Below are 24,821 nucleotides of genomic sequence, written 5' to 3'. Positions count from 1 at the left end.
CAGAAATAAGATTCGAGAATTGTTCAAACTTTTTTTTTTAATGATTAGATGATTGATTATCAAATAATGTTTTATTTAAGATTACTGTTAATTGGTATACACAACGCATTTTTGGTATCAGTGTTATGTGTTGGTGTGCTTGGTGTAAAGTAAAATACAAAAGTTAACGTGTAAGAAAAAAAAACAATGAAGATTTTTAAAGAAAGAAATGAGAGATAACAGTTTGTTACCAGTTTGATAGCCGTTTGAAAATTAAACAATAAAGAAAAAACGGGGTGCGAACGTGTGAAGTGCGACATAAAAGGGGTCTAACAAAAATGTGAGCGAACAAGTTTGGTGGCTTGATTCTTGCAGATAACGTAATAAAGGGACATAACCCATGAACGGTAATAGTGACGCTCCCAAAATTTGTAGTTTATCTGAGTTGTATTTGGAACACTCGTTTCAACTAAGACTCGTGTCAACCAATTCGTCCCCAAATTGCTTAGTCAATTTTAAACTGTTTACCGAACAGTGTTAAACCATTTAAACTTTTGAAATAACCTTATATATTTAATTCTTACTGTATATATGTATATATGATAAATGTTAGAACTTATTTAAAATTGATTTTTGTGGTTTACACTAGAAATGATGGTATCGTTTTAAGCAAATATTCCATGACGCTGTTTTTTAATATTAAGTACTTAAAAGTAAAAGTCTTGTATGAATTCATTAAAAGAATACATCCGACTGATATCGTCTGGAAGACATAACGTTGCGCCGACCATTTAACAGTAAAATGCATCAGTGATGAACGCATGAATTAAAAAATAATCAGTGAAATGCTGTTGTTGTTTTCTGCTATATGCACATGTTAATATATTCTTATTTGTATCAATGCAGTGCATATTATATAAAACTGAAATCGTATTGTTTATGCATAAGTAAGATTATCTGAAATATTCCTACAGGTTGACTAGAAAAAAAGCAACGACAACACAAAACCAATTGGCTAGCATTCATCTGAGCTTTGTGGTAATACGCATTGTGTATAAGTTTCATAACATTAGGTTGCAGCAAATTTAAGTAAAAGAACGGAAACAAAAAATACAGCATTTTTTCAATTTATAAAGGGGTATAACTCAAGAACGGTAAAAGTGATGCTACCAAAACTCAATATCGATCTGGGTATTATTTGGTAATAAATTTAACATTGTGTATAAGATTCATTACATTTGGTTGAGACAAACTATAGTTGGAGAACGAAACAAACCCGATTTCCGGACGTACGGAAGAACGGACGAACGTACAGACGTACAAGGGTAAAAATGGTGACCCCTTTGGACATATAAAAAACTTAGTTTAATCATGAAATGTTATTCTGCAAGTGAAGCATGATCAATGATGAAAAATGTTTACAAAAACGTCAGACGCAAACTGAAAGATATGATTTAGACTGTACAGGTTGTACTGTTGTTATCAATTTAACCAATAATTAATTTACTGACAAATAAAAAAAATCGGTTCTTTCACTTCACAAAAGATTCATATATTCTGAATCTTATCTCGAGACGACATTTTTGTAGAAATATTTGATATTTAATGATAAAAAATGTATACTTGGTTTGTTTTTATAGATTGCATCTATTTTACCACTAACATTGATCGTTTCATATTTTTTCAACATATCTTATTTGTGTGGTCTGAATCACCTCCAATCCTGATGAAAAAAAAGTAAACTCACAAAAATACCGAACTCCGCGGAAAATTCAAATAAAAACAAAAATGAGTACCCAGTAAACGGATTCCTTACTCGCACTATCATTTTCTATGTTCATTGGACCGTGAGATTGGAATAAAAACTCTAATTTGGCATTAAAATTAAAAAGATCATATTATAGGGAGCATGTGTACTAAGTTTCAAGTTGATTTAACTTCAACTTCATCAAAAACTTTCTTGACCAAAAACTTTAACCTTAAGCGGGACAGACGGACGAACAAACGAACGAACGGACAAACGAACGGACGCAGAGACCAAAATCGTAATGCCCCTCTACTATCGTAGGTAGGGCATAAAAAACTATCTTTTTATTTGTCTTAATGAACATAGCTTTAACTGTTTAGTCTGTGATTGATGGTATCCCTTTGACGTGGCTCTGTATCTATACATCGCGTCATAGTGTTATTGATCTATGATATTTTTTGTATGCTTGTCTTTCATTTTTGTTCATACGTTTTGCCTTTATGCCTTTTTTGTGTTTCTTTCTTATATATAACGTGTCCCTGTACTTATATATAAGAATATGACAGTTGTTGTCTACTCGCTTGATGTGTTTGGGCTTTTAATTTCTTCATTTGATAACGGACTCTCCGTTTTGTTTTTCCTCGGAGTTCAGTATTTTTGTGATTTTACTAAAACATTTAAGTGTCCACATAAAGCTTTTGACAAAGTGAAATTCAGTGTTTAACAAAATTCAGAACTCTCTCTTTTAAAACAAAAAATCATGTAAAATTTGCAATATCAAAAATATATTTGTCTACCACATTAAATGGTATACGATGGATAAAACTTTTAACGGTCTATTGATGTCTATGTTGTTTATGTTTCAAATAGATTATGATACAGTCATAGTTTCCGCTGAAAACACTTGATCTTAAAATAAAAAAATCTAGTGTTGGGGTCAGATCATTAAATCTCGTCTAAATCCGAGAATTTTCAATACATGAAGTTTTTAGTGTTTCTTTATATTACTATGTGTTTGTTTTTTTCTACATTTGTTAGAGGTATAGGGGTGGGTTGAGATCTCACAAAACATGTTTAACTCCGCCGCATTTTTGCGCCTGACCCAAGTCAGGAGCCGCTGGCCTTTGTCATGCTTATATAATTTTTAATTTTAGTTCATTGATTTTTTTCGGAGTTTAGTTTGACGTCCATTATCACTGTACTAGTATACAATTTTGTTTAGGGACCAGCTGAAGCACACCACCGGTAGCTGGATTTTTCGCTGTGTTGAAGACCCATTGGTGGCCATGGTGGACTCCGTCTGTTTTATACTTTATGGTCGGGTTGTTGTCTCTTTAACACATTTCCCATTTTTAATTTTCAATTTTATGTTTATACCCCGGTAGAATGCCGATGTCTTGAAAATACGGCATCGCAATAGTTTAGCTTCTCTCAGGTGCTGGTAACTTTTATTTCTCAAATCCATTGTAGGTGTGCAGATAGGCATCTTTCTCTGGGAAAACGTGACTTATCTATAAGTCGATAAAACAAAACAAAAAAACTCAAATAAAATGTCTGTTCCTTTGTATAATTACAGGCTAAACATCTAATAGGGGCATTAAGGCCTAGTTTTGGCCAACAAAATAAAATGTTTGATAACCATTTCAAATTGGCACATAATGTTTAGAAATGGGGTCAAGAAATATAAATGAAAAACATAACGATTTTATCTGATGACGTCACAATGACGTCATAATATGTGCTTTTTTCACAAAAACGAGGAAAAAATAGATATTTTATGCAGTTTTCTATCTTTATTTCCGTTGTGGAAACATCCTGCGCAGCCATGAAAGAACAAAATAATTTAACAAAAGCTTTATTATAACTATTGTTTCTTGGGTGCGCACATACTTTTTCAACCTAAAATGTACTTAAAATTTGATGAAACAAGAATGTGTCCACAGTACACGGATGCCCCACTCGCACTATCATTTTCTATGTTTAGTGGACCGTGAAATTGGAATAAATTCTCTAATTTGGCATTAAAATTGGAATGATCTTGTCAAAGGGAACCTGTATACTAAGTTTCAAGTTGATTGGACTTCTACTTTATCAAAAACTACCTTGACCAAAAACTTTAACCTGAAATTTGCACTATCATTTTCTATGTTCAGTGAACCGTAAAATTGGAGTCAAAACTCTAATTTGGCATTTAAATTAGAAAGATCATATCATAGGGCACATGTATACTAAGTTTCAAGTTGATTGGACTTCAACTTCATCAAAAACTACCTTGACCAAAAACTTTAACCTGAAGCGGGAAAGACGGACAAACAGACGGACGGACGGACGGACAGACAGACAGACAGACGGACGAACGGACGCACAGACCAGAAAACATAATGCCCCTCTACTATCGTAGTTGGGGCATAAAAACAAGGAAAATCACGAAATTTAACATAATATGCAAATTGAGTCATTTGTTGCCATGGTAACTTGTTCGATGTCAAATTTGTTTTATTTTTTCTTAATTCCTTATACCTTAAGTTTTCAGTTATTTAAGGATATGTATGATAACTTTTAAATTTGCAATAATTTTGGGGCCAAATAAGGGCCTCATTGCCCCTACTCCTTTGTTTTTTAGGATTTTTACCGTTGTTATTCAATTACCTGAGACATCAAAGATTCTGTTCTCTGGTTCTCTCTAAATTGCGATCTACCAGTACCATAGCCGTAATATATCCGATAAAAAAACACAGCAATCAATATAAATGCCACAACTACATTTAAACAAACATTGATGGGTTCTAAATATCCTACAATGAAACGTTTGTTGGATGAGAGAAGTATTTGCCATGTATATCTCCATTCCTCCACGTCTATCTAATGACAATATACTATAAAAAAAAATAATCCTCGTACATTTTTTGGAAACTTCGTCTCAATACATTGTATTTATCAGGAAATTCCGTGTAAATGATGCTTTATTCAAAAATATTTCAAATCAGTGCTTGAACTATTCTGACACAGAAGATAAAAAACACGTAAGAGCTAAGAAATAAAAAAATGATAAATGAAACACAAAACAAGATAAGCATTCCACAAAATATTGTATCATTATTTTTATAATAATCATATATTTTAGGGGTAATAGGAAAATGTGCATTTCATTTAAGCTTCAGAATGGCTTTCAAAAAAAGTAATTGTGATAAAAATCGATTATCATGATGCAATAAGTTTAAGAGAATTTTTGTGTATTTATGTTTATTATCTACTTTAATGACGAAATCGTATTTTTATAAAATTACTATATATATGATATATATACAAGTCTAAATTAAAAACTACGTTCAAACATATGATTGCCTTTGATTAAAACCGCAATTTTTATACGTGTGCATGCAAAACAAATTTCTTGGTTGAGGGGTCTAAATACAACACAAACAACATTTTCCAAAAGACTAAGTGAAAAAGTATCTATCAACAAAACGCATTTGACTAGCAGGTCGAACAACAGATTTTCTAAAAACCCTGCCTTATATAAATATATATATATATATATATAACTCGTCTAAACATCAACCCAACAATGTTAGATCTGTAAATTTGCTTTCGCAAATTTTTGGTTCTTCCCTCGCCGGGATTCGAACCCATGCTACTGTGATATCGTGACACCAAATCGCCTGCACTGCAGCCGTCCCGCTAGACCACACGACCACCTGGGCTCTCTAAAAAAGAGCTTTCGCTGGCCGTGTGTTACCTTTCTATATATATATATATAAGTACGTCTAAACCAGTGACGACTCTACAACAGATTTATCCATCGGATCACCAGAGTGATTTATATTACACTTATGTACCCAGGTCACATTACCTAAAGGTCTGTGAAATCAGTGAAAAAGCTAGTACAAGTAATGAAATAAAACCGTTATTATCTTTTATTTACGTCTGAACCAGTGACAACACTACGATATATTTAGACGAATTACATATATTATATATGTCATATATAACAACATTTTACAAATACCAAAAAAGTGAGAAAAGTGTATTTGAACAAAACGCATCAGAGTAACAGGTCGAACAGCTGATGTTCTTAAACCCTGCTGACTGCCATTGACGATTTCCAAATAAATTATTCAGAAGAGTAACAAAATGGATCTTCATATTAATTAGTTACCAAACAGAAAACAATAAACTTGTGAGAAGGATAGTATACAACAAACATGAGGTGCAAAAAAAGTACACCAGATCCAGATTTCGACTATTAATGTCTCTTCAGTGATGTAAGTTATCGAAACAGTATTTGGAAGGCTTTATAATTTACTTCAATTTAGGATAGACTCTTGAATTTTAAAGAACAAAATACGATGAACGGATCATATAAACCGGAGGGAAAATATGATACAAGCCCATACAAAAAATATAAACAAGTCTTATTATTTGAAAACTGGTTAAAAACTGCAATTTTTATACTTGTGCATGTAAAACAAATTACGTGGTAGCGGGGGATAAATACAGCACAAACAACATTTTCCAAAAGAGTGAAAAAGTATATTTGGACAAAACGCATAAGGCTAACAGGTCGAACAACTGATGTTTTTAAAACCTTCTTACTGTCATTGACAATTTCCAAATAAATTAATCAGAATAGAAAAAAAAATGGATCTTTATATCAATTTATAACCAAACAGAAAACAATAAACTTGTGAGAAGGATAGTATACCACAAACTTGAGGTGCCAAAAAAAGTACACCAGATCCGGATTTCGACTATTAATGTCTTTTCAGTGATGTTAGTTATCGAAACAGTATTTGGAAGGCTATATAATTTACTTTAATTTAGGATAGACTCTTGAATTTTAAAGAATCAAAATAGGATGAACGGATCATATAAACCGGAGGGAAAATATGATATAAGCCCATACGAAAAAATATAAACAAGTCTAATTATTTGAAAACTGGTTAAAAACTGCAATTTTTATACGTGTGCATATAAAACAAATTACGTGGTAGCGGGGGATAAATACAGCACAAACAACATTTCCAAAAGAGTGAAAAAGTATATTTGAACAAAACGCATAAGACAAACATGTCGAACAACTGATGTTTTTAAATCCTGCTGATTGCCAAATAAATTGATCACAATAGTAACAAAATGGATCTTTCTATTTATTTATTACCAAATCGAAAACATATATATGTGTGGGTGTGTGTATGTATTTGTGTGTGTCTATGCTCCGAGACGTGCCCTTTAATTGAATACAATAAGTATTCTTATTCTTATTCTAATATTTATATCTTTTTATATCTTTTAATATGTAAACAAACTGAAAGAACCGAACGAGGAACACTTGCTAAATGGGTGCTTTAAGAACTCAAATGGTATATTTCTTTGTCAGAGAACGTTTTTAACACACTTTTGGAATTTAAAGATATTTCTGTTAAAGTTGAAACGATAAAAGTGAAACAACGATGTAAAGGTCAGGTAATACCATCAGAATAATAAATGATGATGTTTAAGTAGATATGTAGATATGTGTTGAATAGATATACAAAGATGTGGTATGATTCCAAATGGGACAACTTTCCATTCAAGTCACCATTTGTAAAATATAATCAATATAGGTCAAAGTATGGCGTTGAATGAACATTTAATTGACACCGCTGGTTGTGTATAGTTCGTTACCATATTCCTGGTGGATTCCAAACTAAAAGACAAGTTGAATGAGTGTGTCTTGCTTTGTTTCAATAACAAAAAATGTTAACGTAGATACAAGTATCTTGTCTAAGGGATGGTTACATCCTACTTTGTAAAAAAAATCACTAATTCAAACAAAATATTCTCTGAAACTGCATATCTATGAGACACAACCATACCCCTCTTCTTGTCTTTTAGGAAGAATGAAAAGAAGTTAGCAGTATCTTTAAACTTTACTTTTTGCTATATAGATAATGTTCTCTCATTAAATAATTAAACATTTGGTGACTGTGTTGAAAGCAGCTACCCCTTCGAACTTTGAGATAAAGGATCTGACAGTTGCAGTTAAGTTTGCCTTTTTATTGACTTACATCTATAAATAGACAATGATTGTCGGTTGAAAATTTAACTACATAACAAAAGGTACAATATCAACTTCTTAATTGTGACCATTGCAGTTATTTGTAGCAACATTCTAGCCGCTCCTGTATACGGAAAATATATATCTCAGTTGATACGATATTCCAATACCTGCTTTTCCTATCAAGATTTCTTTAATAGTTGCTGCAAATAAAACCAAGAGTTCCAGGTAGTGAAATTGAAATCATTTCTTCGTAAGTTTAACGGACGCCATCATCTTTATTGAATATCCGTTTCACAGTCGATAGCGGATGTAGAGATACAAGAAGATGTGGTATGAGTGTTAATGATACAACTCACCATCCAAGCCACAAATTGTAAAAGCCAATCATTTTAGGTCGAAGTACGGCCATCAACACGGAGCCTTTACTCACACCGAACAAAAAGCTATAATACCATTAACAATTACTAGTATAAAACCATTCAAACAGGAATACCAACGGTCTTATCTATATAAACGAGAAACGAGAAACACTAATGAACCACATCAATAAAAGGGCAACCACGGACCAACAGGTTCCTGACTAAGAACATCTGGAAACAAATGCAGCGGGTTTAAACTTTTAAACAGGCGCGAAGCTTCACCGTAACCTGAAATATTAGTGTAACATCTCAACAAAGAAAGACACACTAAAATATCAATTGAAATGGCTTAACTCAATATCTTTCTTTATTGTGTAGCTACAATCCCATCCCCTTTTCCCGAATGTCAGCTACCAATTAAGTATAAAAAAGAAGATGTGGTATGATTGCCAATGAAACAACTCTTCACAAGAGCTGAGACCAAATGACACAGACATTAACAACTATAAGTCACCTTACGGTCTTCAACAATGAGCAAAGCCCATACCGCATTGTAAGCTATAAAAAGCCCCGAAATGAAAAAATGTAAAAAAAAAATCAAACGACAAAACCAACGGTCTTATTTTTGAACAAAAAATATACAAAAAACAAATATGTAACACATCGACAAACGACAACCACTAAATAATTGTCTCCTGACTTGGGACAGGCACATATATGCACATTGTGACGGGGTAAACATACATATGTCTTAGCGGGATCCCAACCCCCCATTTACCTTGGACAGTGGTGTAACAGTTCAACATAAAAACAAACTATAAAAATCAGTTGAAAAAGGCGTAACTCATCAGATGGATACAATTGGAGTGGACGTTATTCCAACATCAAAGGACAATAATCACTAATCTTAGAGTACTTGCAGTTACTGACAGCTAGTGCAAAGCAACTAACAACTAATAAAAAAAATCAAGCATCTAAGACTTAATTAAAAAAACCACATCCAACATCCAATGGATTTATTGTAAAGACGTCATAAATAGTCAGGACAAAACATGACCTTGTGCAATAACATGATACAGGTATCGACATATTGTAGATCCATGAATGTGTATACGTATATAACAACAATATTTAATTAGCTGTTCATTTGCTGAAAACAAAATCGAAGACTTGATTCCGGGTTTGTACTAACATGAGCAACATGACGGGTGTTATATGTGGATGAGGATCTGATTCCGGAGCACCTGAGATCACCCCTATTTTCTAGTGGGGTTTGTATTGTTCAGTCTTTAGATTTCTATGTTGTAGTGTGTGTGCTATTGTTTATCTGTTTGTCTTTTTCTATTTCAATCTATGGCGTCGTCAGTTTATTTTCGACATATGACTTTCAATGTCCCTCTGGTATCTTTCGCCTCTCTTTACATGCTTTAATGTAGAAATATTGGCAGAAAGAATCGTAGAATGATGTACGGTGGAACATCAAAACTAGTCCTCTATGCATCGTTTCAAAAAAGATATTTTTGAAGTTTAAATCCAATATGGAGAAGAAAATAAGTCAACTTTGGATATCATTCAGTGTTTTGAAGGGGAATCACAAGTTTGCATTCTGTTTAACATTGTTTGAGTATCATAAAAGGAATGGAATTCCATATTGAAATAAAAGATACAAACAAAACCAAAAACGGTTTGCAAACTATTTAGAATAACCCCGAGTGTCAATCCTTCTATAAACATCATAAATTCATAAATGATTAATGCAGAACAAACATAGATAGTTATATATGTTAAGTAAAAATAATTAGTTGAACAACCGAAAGAAATCCAAAAAGATTTTAAATATGGGTTGAAGATTGTATCGGAGTATATATTCAAAAAAGTTATGGGTACATGCTTTATTGTTTTCAGAGACCAGTCTATGTAATCTATTCATTGATTAGAGATGCAGATTTTCGGATTTTGAAGATGAAAGGTGACTGTGACTATTCATTACACAGTCATACCACTCATTTATATTAACTGATTAAAAAATAATGTAGTTGCAAAAAACGTTAAAATGTTATGACATTGTAAAACTGTTAAACGACTATATCAAGTTCCTTGACCTTATGGTCTGTGTACTGGAAAATGAATTTCATCCTATTAACATCAGCACTGAGGGAATCCACATTACTTTTAAACTGTCCTATTTTCCCACTGTATTCGTCTACCTTTTCAACTATGATTCCTATTTCAACTTCTGTTTTGGAAATGTCAGTATTTAATTGACTTGTTCTCTCTAAAATGTTTCCTTCTAATGTTTCCAAATCTTCTGCTAATCTTGTCAGTCTATTCTTAATGTGTTCTCCTGTGTTTGACATGTCTTGTTTTAGTTGAGATAGATCGTCTTCAGTTTCATGTAGGTGCCTTTGGAGTTCAGGAAGATGGTGATCAATTTTCATGATCAGGGTTACAGATTTGTTGATTTTCTCTATAGTCGGCAAATGTATCAGCACTTCAGAAAACATATTTTGTATTTTAGCTACATTTTTGTGGACATTTTCGGCTCTATCAACTGTTTCGATAAGCAAACCTTTCAGAGATATCTGGTTTTTTTCTGCATCTGTAAGTTTTTCCTGGATATCGTTTGATTGATCATCAATTGAGGTAATATTGTTTGATATGTTGGAAATAATAGTTTCCATATTGTTAAGTTTATTTTCCATTTCAGTAAATCTTTGTTGTTGTTTTAGTAAATCGCCTTCTAGTATACTACTGGTATACGATATTAAGTTTATTGTCCTTTCATAGTTTGTTAAGTTTTCGTTTGCTGTTTTTATTTTGCTTTCAATATCAACTACACGTTTATCAATTGATACTAATCTTCCCTCTAGTTTGAATAAATTTTGTTCTAAAATAGGTACTTTTTCTGAAAGTGTCTTTAGTTCTTCCAAATATTTTTCATATTTCATCAACACTGCACATTTATTTTCGAACTCGTTTTGAGCTCGAATTATGTAATATACCACACCCATTGTTAACACTACAGTAGGTCTGAAAAGAGGATTGGTAAAATATATCGCAAATCAATTTCAAAACCATTTACAAGTTCCAGGTAAATTATGATATATACTTTCGATACTCAAGTTCGGTCAAACGATCATGCAGTAGTGAATTATTATTTTCTTGCGACAACTATTTAATTTCAATTTAGGGTTGCAAAATACTATCCATATGTATTTGTGTGTGGATTGTTTTATATCTACTATGAACATGTTAAATAAAACCGAATATACATTTCAGGCACAACAGGAAGAAATAAAAATGAACAGAACTTAATGAGAAAATTGAAGCATTTTTTTCTTCATATTATGTGCACCCTTTCCGAAATATAATAAACAAGTTTAAACAAAAAAATATTTTTGTCGTCTCGAACTTGCAGTATGGCGTTCTGTGTTAACGACATCAATTAATGTGACACTATTCAGTTGCGTTGGTTTTGCATTGAATCAAAGATTTTATCCTTTCTAAGACTAGACTCATTAATTTGAAATATATATAATCAGATGTGGTCGTTTGTTGAAGTGGTTCATAAGTGTTTTATGTTTTTTATATAGAAAAGACCGTTGGTTTTCCCGGTTGAATAGTTAAGCACTAGTCATTTTATGGGGCCCTTTATAGCTTGTTGTTGCTTAACGAGCCAAAGCTCCGTGTTTTAGACCGTACTTTGACCTATAGGGATTTACTTTGACAAATGTGACTTGAATGGAGAGTTATCTCCTTGGCACTCATACCACATCTTCCTATATATAACAGTACCTTAGACATTCAATACCTTTCAAGTTTAAATAAAGGCAGTAGTATACACCTGTTTAAAAATCATTATTCGATTAAGCAAATCCGGGAAACGAGTGCAGTATACATGGCGTTCTCTTGCACAAAGTATTGAAAAGGAATTATTGCATGCGTGTGCTTTGGACATGACTCTATAAACATAGCCAAATTATGAAATATAATGGTAGCATACCGGTAGGTCAACAGTCGGAAAGCAAGCCCTTAGAAACGACCGGTGTTGCTTCTTTCTCAAGACAACAATGGGATTGATATTAAAACCAACCATTCTAAAATTGCGTAAATTTCGCGGAAAAAATAATTTGGCGCCAATTTAGAATCTTTTCTTTTGTCTGTTTTTAAATTGCCATTGAGGTCAGAAATATATTTCGTTTGATTTTTAAAGCATGGTTGATCATGGTCCTTCTTATTAAAGAAAAAAATACTTTTAAAAATATGTTAAATTGGCCTTCTTTTAACAATTGCGTAACGCCGTTGATCGACGTTTGTAAATTATGCGAAATTGTCTGTTAATAGTGTTATTCTTCTTCTTTTGTACACAGATAATCAAAGATTATATAGATACTATATAAAAGATAACTATTAAGTATCTCAAAGTTAAAAAAAAACAAGTCTAACGTTCTATCAACCCTTAGGAATCCCCACTGGAACTAAATTCCAAACGAAAGACATTTTTTGACATTGTAGTCTTTTGGTCTTACACATCGATGTCAACTGGCATCTGAATACAATGTACACACATTTAGTGTGTTTGTTTGAAAAAAAAGAATGGCAAGTTCAACAGTGAATATTTGACTGGATGAACAATTCTCTTTATAAAGTTGGTGAAATGTTTGACTTAACTATAAACAAGGTAAGGAAATCTTAAACTGTCTTTGCACAGCCTTAACTGCTTTAGATGAGAGTTTGGATGGGGTTAAATGATTATAGAATAATGCCCTTAAGAAATGAAGATTAGAGAATAAACGGTAAAAAAAATGAAGATTAGAGAAATGTGTGGTCTAATTTTTTGAAGATTAGAGAAAAAAGGGGTTAATTTTTTGAAGATTACAGGAAAAGGGGTGAAAATTAAATGTTTACAGAATAACCCCCCCCCCCCCCCCCCCCACCACCAAGTTTGTTTCCAATATTTGGATAAAAAAATAATTTGTTCATTCAGAAATTAGAACGATACGATATGTATTTATCATTTTAAAGTTCAACGACAATTTTATTTTCCTTAGTTTAGTGGATAAAATTACATTTATCCTGTCATTATTATCTCAGTGTTTATCATGAAAACGATCACATTGATTTCAAATAATTTTAAGAAAGCACTGTTAGTAGACATTTCAAGAGGCAATGTAAGCTGACTGTAAATTATCTGAACAAGCTCATTTCTTGTCGACTTTATAATTATTTCAAACATTTTAATAGACGTCGGACACTCAACTTTCATAATTCTTGCTTTTTTCAAAGTCATGTTCATTTATTTTTAAAACAGACCAGAATTTTGAAACTTGGAGTTTAAAGGCCCTGCGGTTAGGCTACCTTTAATTTTAGAGGCGAATTTAGGGGAAGGCGATCCGGTCAGTCACCCCTTATAAAGGCTACAATTATGGTCAATTCAGACTTTTATAGTTTGGTGCCCCCAGCTACTCCCTTTTTAAAATTCATCCTTTATAGATCCGCATTTAAATATGTTCACTTTTTTGTTCTCTGCTCTATGAATATCTGTCTTTATCATGTAATATTGACAATGCAATCTCATCTGTTAAAGTTGTATATGATGGTCCCACAAAAATGTCGTAAATGCGTAAATTTCATTTTTTTCCCTAGTTTCTCTCAAGCGATAGCGGTACCTTTTTGGTCACTATTTATGTGTTGCGTCGAGATACGAATCGTAACAATTTATAGTGACTGAACAGGTAAAACGAGTACTTCTCATGAAACAGAAAATGAAAACTATACTTGGAACAGTAAAAACTCAGATTGGAACAGCAAGGACGATATGTTAGTTGTACGTCTAGACTTATTGTGCAAGGAAAGCTTCATACATTTATAGTGTAGATAACGCTTTTTTTAATCGGGTTTTTCATACATTTTCTGTTCCCATTTTTACAACAATCGTTCAAAAGGCAAAACTAACTTTGTGAAAGTTTCAAATAATGACAAGTGTTTCATTCACCAAAAAATTCGTGCGTTTCTGCGAAAAAAATCACGCGCAATTTTGTGAATGAATGTGAAAAGTAGATCCTTGCGCGTTGCATTCGCGCATGTCATTTGCGTACTGACCAAATAATTTTAATATCAAGGCCAGTCCACTGATACTGACATTATCAGCGAGTACACATCAAAGGAAAAATGTACAAATTACCGATAAATATTAATGTATAAAAATTACAGTTTACGCTATTGCATTTGCGACAACAAGGACAAGTGATTGTGTTATCATTTGTGATACTTAGAATATCATCTTTAATGATAAAATTGTGAATAGAAATAGGGAATGTGTCAAAAAGACAACAACCCGACCATAGAACAGACAACAGCAGAAGGTCACCAATATGTATTCAATGCAGCAGGAAATTCCCACACTCGGAGGCGTTCTTCAGCTGGCCCCTAAACAATTATTTATACTAGTTCAGTGATAATGAACGCCATTTAAAACTCGAAACATGTATGCCATCAAGATGCAGCGTTGCAAAATGAGACGTAAACTAACCATAGAACAAAAAACGATGACGTTTGTAAACAATTAAAAGTTATTGTATAGACATAAAAAAAAAATCAAAACGCTCAAATATCTGGGGCCGATTCGTTGCTTGTCGCTTTCGTGGAATTGTCAAATGTTCATGTCGACCATTTGGCTAAAATAGCTGTGTTTAAAAAAATCAAAAACTGGATGTTGTAGCGCACTTTATTATAGTTTCTACAAAAGGTTGCTCGACATTGACAAACGATCGGCAATAAACATGCACTGTGTAGCATCACCATCGGATAAATATGGATATTGCAATTGAAAAAAAAACAGTTTCGAATTCAGGTAAGTGATGTACTTAGGGGTGGTTAGGTGAAAAGTAATAAATTAAGAATTTAAAATTGATAGTTTAAGCTGGTAGAGCATTCCTTAAGGATAAAATAAGCTAAAAATATTGATAGGTCATGGACCTCCTTTTCGAGATATTTGAGATTTAAAATATGGCGGGAAAAGGCTGACTCTGAAGTTTACCTTATGTTTGCATTGGTATTGTGGTATTATTTGGGTCCCAAAACAAAAGAAAGAAAATCAAGAATGTTCTAAAGTTTTGGCAAATGACCTTTCATGAGCTATTTAGTTTTATATGAAAAAATGAATGGGTATTATGGGGCAAAATATTTTACCTTGTTTTGAATGAAAAAACACCAAGGAATCCGAAAATTTGACACGAATTCCAAAACCTCACCGAAGTAAATCCTTCAGTAAAGTTTTGCGGAAGTGATTCATAATAATGTAGCTACTATTTATGGCTATTAAGTATATATCCTTAATTAGCAGTCTTTCTCTTCAAATCTTCAAAACACTGCATTTCGAAAAAAACTATTTTTCACACAGACATGTAACATATCAAAAGCGGATAAACTGTTCGGCAAATATTTGTTTACTGTACGGGGATTTGAAAAGGTACTTTTTGCTATAATATTAACTCATTGCTTCCTGGTAACTATATTCGGTGGTGATGCTACACACTGATACATACCCTATAACAGTCTGACATAAAAACGGCGGCTGTCATATGCGGACCAAGATCTGCTTACCCTTCCGGAGCACCCAAGATCATCCCAGTTGTTGGTGGGGTTCGTGTTGCTTAGTCTAAATAGTTAAACATGTTGTGTACTGTGTACTAATATTTGTCTGGTTTTTTTTTTAGTGATGTAGTTGTCAGTTTATTTTACATCTATAAGATCTATGAGTTTCAGCGCCCCTCGTGTATCTTTTGTAGATATCTTCTGTATCGTTGAGTAGATAATATCAAGTGAAAGTCAATTAATTTCATCATCTTCAAGCACAGTAAAATCCAGAAAATGTATAATTTTATTTTCTATAAACATAAACTGCATTTAAAATTGATTTACCTAGAGCATGATATGCCTAAAAACTTATCCAAATGCACAGGTTTGTATGTACTAAATTTGAGGGAAATATGCCGCCATTTTAAGCAAAGGTCCACATGAACCTTAAATAGGAAAAGGGAACGAAATAGTGTCAACATCAAGGTTGACTTATATCTGTTGTTGTTTGTGACAAACAAAAAATTAAACAAAGTATTCTTTTGTAAAAAGTAAACAAAACCCTTTTGGTTTAATTGTAAAGGGCACACGCACTGTTGACGTGATGATTTAAAACAAATCGATAAGGATGACCTTCTCCTTGTAAGCTACCATATACGTTATTCAAGTTTGGTTCCAGCCCATGTTAGGTCCTGGAAATATGATCGATAAACGTCTTTTCTATTTATTTGTAGAGAATATCGCCTTTACATATTGACCTCTGAATCCATAGTACACAGGGAAAATTGCAACATATGTTTAACATTTGTTTTCGAAACATATGAAAAACATATAAAATTCATATGTTTAGGACAAACATATGATAAACATATGTTTACAATGATATGTTTTATATCATATGTAAACATATGTAAGCTAAAAATGTTTTCAAATGTTTTATGACAGATGAAAACATATGTTTAGGTCCAATATGAAAAATGAAAAACGTATGTCTTTATAAAAAACATATGAAAAACATGTTTTTTATGTGATTTTATAGACATATGTTTTTTAAACGATCAAAAAACATATGTTTTCATGTCGGGCCTAAATATATATTTACATCAGAAGTCAACACACGGTGGGAAAAAAGTTTTCAGATAATTTAGAAACTTAATAATAAATGCAAATTTATAGGAACATGTATGAACCAAACATGCAAATGTAAAAAAATAGTATGATATTCCTTGTGGTAGCAAATGTTACCTTGTACAAGAGTACTAACGTAGAATTCAGATAGACATTAAAAAATTATGTATTTTTATTGATTGTATGTTCGCCTCTTCACCATATTCATCTAATTGTAATTATATCAATTTATAAAACTTAACAACATATTTTGAGAAATGGTTGTCTAAATTTAACTCATAAAATCCAAAACCATGTATGTTCCAGCTCGTCCGTACCAGTATACGTATATGGTCCGGACCAAATACTCATGTGGTTTGCAACATTGACATTTGGACAACGAAATAAAATATCATTACATGAAAGAATTCAATCAAGAGTTAGACTATTCATATAGTTCCCAACTAACGAGAGCACACGTAATGACTTCTTGTATAGATTATTTTTGTGTGTTGAGACCAGGATTGATCAGAACGAAAACTTCCTCTTTGGAAGCATTGGATTGGGTTCATTTTACCATGATATAAAAAAGAAGATATGGTATGATTGCCAATGAGACAACTGTTCACAAGAAACCAAAATGGCACAGACATTAACAACTATAGGTCACCGTACGGCCTTCAACAATGAGCAAACCCATACCGCATAGTCAGTTATAAAAGGCCTCGATTTGACAATGTAAAACAATTCAAACGAGAAAACTAACGGCCTTATTTATATAAAAAATGAACCAAAAACAAATATGTATTTTTCTCTGACTATTTAAAGGTTAATTGTGAACACATTAACCTTTACCATTTTCCAGAACGTTTTATAGGTCATCAACAATTCAATGTAGTTAATAAAGGATCTAGGATTAAGACAGACAACTTATTACAACTGCAGCAGCGACCTCGAAATTCATTTAAACAGAAGAAACATTATGATACTGTATCTTAATGACAGAGTTTGCATGATTAAAAACATATTGTAACCTAAATAATGACAAATACTTTATTCTGAAAATTTACGTAAAAAAGACATGTATCTTGTCAAATTTTGTCTTCTTAAACAAAAGTTTTACAAATTATACTTACAGGGATAACTTAAATGTGAATGCTCGTCCAAAAATCTTTTTCGACATGTCTCTAGTTCTGTCTTGTGATGCTGACTGTGAAATTGTTAAACTATCTTCATCCTCTGAGAACTCATTATCCTGGTTTATCCCCAAGTAGTCAGTTGGTGGCTTGTGTTTCTGACGTTTTCTCTGTACTGTCCTCGTCGTCATAATATCAGATTCTCTACAACACATATATAAATACACAGAATGTAGCATTTGACAATATAAACTTATAATGTGGTCCTATAAAACATCAAACAAAGTTTTAACGCCGTTCAAAAGACGTCCAAAGCCGATGTTAGATTAAGTAACAGAAGAGACTATGCATCTTGACAATCAAAAGTAATTTAATAATCACAAAAATGTTTTGATCTTAATATCCCGTAGGTCAATAGTTATATTTTATCGAAGGTACCTGGATTATAATTTTATACGCAAGATGCGCGTTTAGTCTGCCCTAGACTCATCAGTGACGATCAGATCAAAATAGTTTATAAAGCCAAATCAGTACAAAGTTGAAGAGCAATGAGGACCAAAATTTCCACATAGCCAGAAATTTGTAGTACTTTTGCTAATTAATATGCATAATCTGTAAATAAGAATTGTACCACGTGATAATAGTTTGAACTGGACTGGCTTGATGTCATTAAAATATTTAAAACACGGATATTATAAGTTGCCTGTCCCAGTGTTCTTGTTTATAATCACGTTGATATGTTTGTAAAGTTGTCTGGCGGTCAAGATTAAAACAATGAATGCGAATTTAGTGTAATAACATGAGAACCTAGAGTTCAACGACTACACATACAAGGTTTGGAATTGCTTATTCTTTGGACATTCAAGTTTCAAGTTTCATCCCCGCAACAGATTTTTGTAATGACCTTGTTAGCCAATTTTCAACACGAAGTTTGCAAATTTGACGTTTCAGCCTTTTCAGCCTGTATTTTATACTGCAATGTTAAAAGCCTCTCGCTTCGATTTTTAAAATAGCTCATGAACCTTGATTTTTTGTATCGACAGTCATTATGTTTTACTTAGATAGTGTATTTTGTTGTGTATATTTATTTTCTGTCCCCGCAACCTGTCTATCACTTAAATTAAAGTTAAAACAGATATTTTTTTTCAAAATTCTCTATCATTTCAATATAATTTCCGTCATCCGTTTCCGATTTCTTTAGTTTAGGTAGCAATAAACAGTTAGGAAAAAACTAAAATTTTGCCCTTATGAATTTTACCATCCCCTTTTCATTGCTTTCTTGCAATATCAAGCTTACTGTTTGTGTCATATATGGGCATGTGTATGTAATCAGAATCTTCCATAGATTTTATATCCAGTAAATAAAATGGTAAAATATAATTTCTTTTTTGTGTATCTATGGCAACAATCTGCATTTATTTATTATAAAATATTGCAAAAGGGGGGGGGGGGCGGGAAGATGTCACATATTTCCCCAAAATTTTGCTAAAAGTAGAATTTCAATCGCTTGAAGTAATACCTTTTCTGAAACTGTGTACATATATCATTCAGCAAATCCAATGAAAATCATATGTCTTTCGTCTCGTTTTTTTGTAAAATTGCTTCAAAAACTTCGCGTAGAAAAAGAGTGTTTGTAAACAGTACATTAATTTCTGGACCGATGGCCGGTCTAGCTATGAAAATACGGATTGTCAAACAGAAAACAGCCCATAAAACATGTAACAAATAATCTTGATGAACTTATAAACCATCTTTGAAGGCTAAATTAGCACTCATCTGTCTAAAAATGAATTTTATTACACAATAACTTTCCTATTTTAACAATCCACAGGGGCCAAAATGCGAAACTAAACTCCTAACTGTGTATTGCTACCTTAATATTCAAATAAGCAAAGTGGCGTTGATTTCTGAAAATGAGTTGTACCAAATACGACTAAGGTAATATATTCCTGGGATTACAAAATCCTGAGTTTAAAAAAAATCATAGTTTTGTAACAGGATATATATAAACAGGACCATATAATTGATATTCATGTCAACATCGAAGTACAGACTACTGGGCTGGTGATACCCTCGGCAAACAGCAATGGCATCGACCAAGTATTGTAAACAGTTACTAGGATTATAATCTAATACACAAGACTCGCGTTTCGTCTACATAAGACTCATCTGTGACCCTCAGATCAAAATAGTTTACAAAGTCAAACAATCACCAAGTTGAAGAGAATTAAGGACCAAAAATTTTTAAAAAATGTGCAAAATACGGCTAAGATAATAAATTCCGGGGATTAAAAAATCTTTAGTTTTAAAGAAAATCAAAGTTTTGTAACAGGAAATTTATAAAAATGACCATATAATTGATATTCATGTCAACACCGAAGTGCTGACTACAGGACTGGTGATACCCTCAATGACGAGACGTCCACCAGCAGTTGCATCGACCCAGTGGTGTAAATAGTTTTCAAAGTAATCAAAATTATAATTCTTTACGCAAGACGCGCGTTTCGTCTACATAAGACTCATCTGTGACGCTCAGATCGAAATAGTTTATAAGTGTAATACCACCAAATCATGGTACGTCACATCCGGTTGTATACGAAAGTAGGTGTAAACAAATATTCCCTTGAATTTGACAGTTGTAGAAAATTAACCCTGCATTTCAATGCACTTAAATTTTTGTGAGTCATAAAAATGTATGTTGGGTGTCTGAAAGCATCATTCTTTTTTTTTTTGATTGTCGTATAAAATATTTTGGAAAGTTAAGGTTACATAGTTACCAAGGCAGTTAACCAGTAAATAACAGTGTAAAAATTGAGTTGTTTACTTCCGGTGATGGTTACCTTCTTATATGCAATTAAATGTAGTGTGAAATTTTCACTGTAGCACTGAAAAGGATTAAACTTTATTCATGCAAAGTATTTCTTTGGTTGAAATAAAGGTAACTATTGTTCATTTTTTTTAAAAGTGCAAATTTAACAAAGACTAATAGGAGAAAATCAATGGTGGTTTTACACCAAACCAAACAAGTACAAAATTGATGAGCATTGAGGACCAAAAATTCCAAAACATTGTGCCAAATACGGCTAAGGTCATCCATTCCTGGGATACGAAAATCCATAGAAAGTAAACACATGCTGTAATGGTATGTTCGTGTTTCTCCAAGGTTTGATATCAAAGATGATTTCTGTCGAAACTACTTGTTCTTGAGATTTTTTCCTAAGACGTAGATTTCTTAGGTGCGCATGGTTAACGTGCTTAGCATTATTTTCATACGCTAAACATTTAAGTTATTGTTAGTGCATGGTCCTTCGTTAGTAAAATGGTTTATTTACTTTCCAGTGATAAGTTACTTAGTTTCCGAAAGCCATCGTGTCGATGGTAATCTAAAGTATTCAGATGTCTTCAAGGCTTGTAAGCCCCACGTCTACAGTTCCAAGATCAAAAATGCACAAAAGCAAGACCTTGGATTAAAAAAATCGTCACAAAATTTGTTTAAGTTATAAATAAAAGAACAAACAACACGATGGTTATGTACAGCCGTTCTTGTACAATTTGAACACATCAGCACAGAAAAATCTCTCGGACTCGGAAAATCTCTTACTCTCTTCACGTCAAATATTACCCTTGCTACAACATACGAGGGATCCATAGTTGGCTTGTTGCAAGGTAAAGTTCCCTTATATTCCATATTTCTGGTCCTCAATCCTGGATGACCTAATTTGTAGAATCTAGCTATTGTTGTAAATGTTAATTTTATATTTTCCTGAATATGCATTAAATATTTGTCAGTGGAATTAAGGTATGTAACACTCATTCAATCGAACAAACGAGTTATACGCATGCAGTTTTAAACAATCACTAACTGCGAGATGTATATTATTTTGTTCAATCATTAATGAAAGTGAAATTTTAAAATAATAATTCGGTTTTAGATGCAAGCTAAGTATGGTTCAATTTTGTCAAAATAAGCTAAAAAAACATTGATGAACTCATTGAATCCGTACTCATATGAGCTTAAATTAAACCCCTTACCTAGTGGAAGATAACGCATGCATTGTGGTGTTAAGTTATTTAAAACAAATGTCAACAGTGAAGGTGAAACAAAGGTTTACTGATTCACCCACAAAAAATCATTATTAAGCATGCAGGTAAAAACGATGATTACCATATATTTTAAGTATATAATATGAAATTAAAGAGACCTAGTAAAATCCGATTACATGATTTCCCTTTCTATTTCTATTTATATCTATATTTATGTTTATATCGCTTACATGACAATCGGAGGTATTCGGAAGTCAACTCGATAGTAACAAAGATGACGTCAAGACAAAAATACATATAAAACAAAGCTACATATTATCGAGTCCATGCCCTGTAAATAGATTTTTTTAAGACTTTTATAACTTGGATAAATGTTTTACATGGTTATAATATGAGAATTTGATTCAAATAGGTGAACATGACTTTGACAGCTAATGCCCTTTTACAATTATTGACAGATTTATTCAACAAATAAATATAAATAAAAAGACAGTCACATAGATATAGGAAGATGTGGTGTGAGTGCCAATGAGACAACTCTCCATACAAATAACAATTTAAAAAGTAAACCATTATAGGTTAAAGTACGGCCTTCAACACGGAGCCTTAGCTCACACCGAACAACAAGCTATAAAGGGCCCCAAAATTACTAGTGTAAAACCATTCAAACGGGAAAACCAACGGTCTAATCTATATTAACAAAACGAGAAACGAGAAACACGTATATATTACATAAACAAACGACAACTACTGTACATCAGATTCCTGACTTAGGACAGTTTACATATATACATAATTACAAATATATTATTGATAATCTGTACAATATTTCTTTACTTTTGAACAGAAATTTATGTGAAAATTGCTGTACATTTGTTATCAATGATACAATAATTATATATACTTTTTAAACCCATTATCATAATAAACAATAACTCTTTGAATATTTTTCATAAATTTTTTTAAAATGTTCAATAAAAATGTGTATATGTTTGTCAATCTTTCTGTCTTATTTTCTTGTTTTTATTGATATGCCATTAACGACCCCTTTAATTTGGCAACAACTTATTTGATTTGTACTATACAGAGCGTACCAAATACAGACAACAGTAGTATACCATTTTTTGAAATTCATAAATCAATAGAGAAAACACAAATCCAGGTAAAAAAATAAAACTGAGGGAAACGTATCAAATATAAGAGAACTACGACACAACAGAAACACAACATTAAAATGTAACACACGCAGAAACGAACTATAATATAACAATGGCCATTTTCCTTAATTGGTACAAGGCATATTAAGAAAAAAACGGTGAGTTGCACCTGGTTTTGTGGCATGCCAAACCTCCCGCTTTAATGGCAATGTTAATAATAACATTAAAATGACAACATTACATATAAATGGGAGAATGTAGTTTTCAAAGGTACCAGGATTATAATTCTAATACGCCAGACGCGCGTTTCGTCTCCATAAGACTCATCAGTGACGCTCAGATCAAAATAGTAGAAGAAAAAATAGAACAGAGAAACAAACGAAATATAGTCAAAAGGTACTAAAGCAAGTTTGTGTTTCGACTTAAAACTTGAAAACAATAATACTCCATCCTTATGTTAGATGAACATTTATATCTAAAGACTATTTTACATTAATCACCTAACAATCATCAAATGCCGAAAATTCATCATAGAAAGTTTACTTCAATATAAGTTTATGATATACATGATATAGTCATAGGCATTCTGTAACAATCGAAAAATCGAAATCGAAAGTAGAATAATGTTCAAATAAAAAGCCATACTAATGTTTACAATTAATTGATCTAAACGTCAGCTTCTATAATACAATGCTTCTAATTACTATTAGCGTGTTAGCTGAGAAGAAGTTATAATAACTGATTTGCTACTCTACCTTTGATGGTCTTATATGTTACAATCTACCATAAGCTACTTTAATACGTGATCGACCTAAAACGAAACTAATCGTGGCAAATGTATATGATAAAAAGAGGTAAGATAAAAGATAAGTTTATTTTATTATAGTGTCACATATTTATTGACATAAGAAAGAACACAACATATTTATATCACCAGTTAAAACATTCAATCAATACCCAGCCATAATATTGACTTATGAGACACTTTTAAAATTCTATATTTACAGTAAATTCTTATAAAAAACTTTATTTACACTAAGTTACAATCGCATTGTCTGTTTAATAAAAAAATAAATAAATAAAAATTAATCTAGACGATTACAAATCAAATAAAAAAATATAGACAAAATATAATGTTAAACTTTAATAGTATAAGAGTTAATCATATTGCAATCCATTAAATAAAAATTTGTTTTACTTCAGTAAACAATAATAATTTAAAGTTAAAGCAAAAATATCATTAACCCTAATCATGTTATATCATTAGTCGAATGTGAAAAGTTTTCGACGTAAAAACAATTAATGACGACTCTTACGATTATATCTCTCAATTGATACGATATTCCCGTGCTTGCATTTCCTATCATGATTTTCTTGATAGAGGGTTACTGCTCACAAGGAAGCTATTAAATCAAGAGTTCCAAATGGTGAAGTTGAAATCATCCCTTCGTAAATTTTACGGACGCCATCACGAGTTGGTTGACCGTTATGGAATAACCATTTCACAAATGATATCGGATATGTTCCTCACGTCGTAACTACAATCCCCTTCCCTTTCATGAATTTGACCTACCGAATTAGACTATTTACCGGATTTGTAATCACATAAGCAACCCGACGGGTGCCGCATGTGGAGCAGGATCTGCTTACCCTTCCGGAGCACCTGAGATC

At 32.3% G+C, this 24,821-nt stretch overlaps 2 protein-coding genes across 2 annotated transcripts in view; both read right to left on the bottom strand.

Annotated features, from left to right (window-relative positions):
* LOC143079071 (uncharacterized) overlaps nucleotides 1-24,821 on the bottom strand; it is an 87,944-nt gene that overhangs the window by 5,422 nt on the left and 57,701 nt on the right. The gene's annotated exons all lie outside the window — the stretch shown is intronic.
* On the bottom strand, nucleotides 10,204-23,977 carry LOC143078473 (uncharacterized). The gene is made up of 3 exons (XM_076253331.1): nucleotides 23,906-23,977; nucleotides 17,950-18,153; nucleotides 10,204-11,158 (listed from the first exon to the last, which is right to left on the bottom strand). Exons 2-3 carry the CDS (start codon nucleotides 18,138-18,140, stop codon nucleotides 10,204-10,206), a joined length of 1,146 nt encoding a protein of 381 aa, XP_076109446.1. The 5' UTR covers nucleotides 18,141-18,153; nucleotides 23,906-23,977.

This window comes from Mytilus galloprovincialis, chromosome 6 (assembly GCF_965363235.1).
Source record: "Mytilus galloprovincialis chromosome 6, xbMytGall1.hap1.1, whole genome shotgun sequence".
Taxonomy (NCBI): domain Eukaryota; kingdom Metazoa; phylum Mollusca; class Bivalvia; order Mytilida; family Mytilidae; genus Mytilus; species Mytilus galloprovincialis.
The sequence above is the reverse complement of the archived record's forward strand: the minus strand, read 5'-3'. Positions and strand labels throughout refer to the sequence as shown.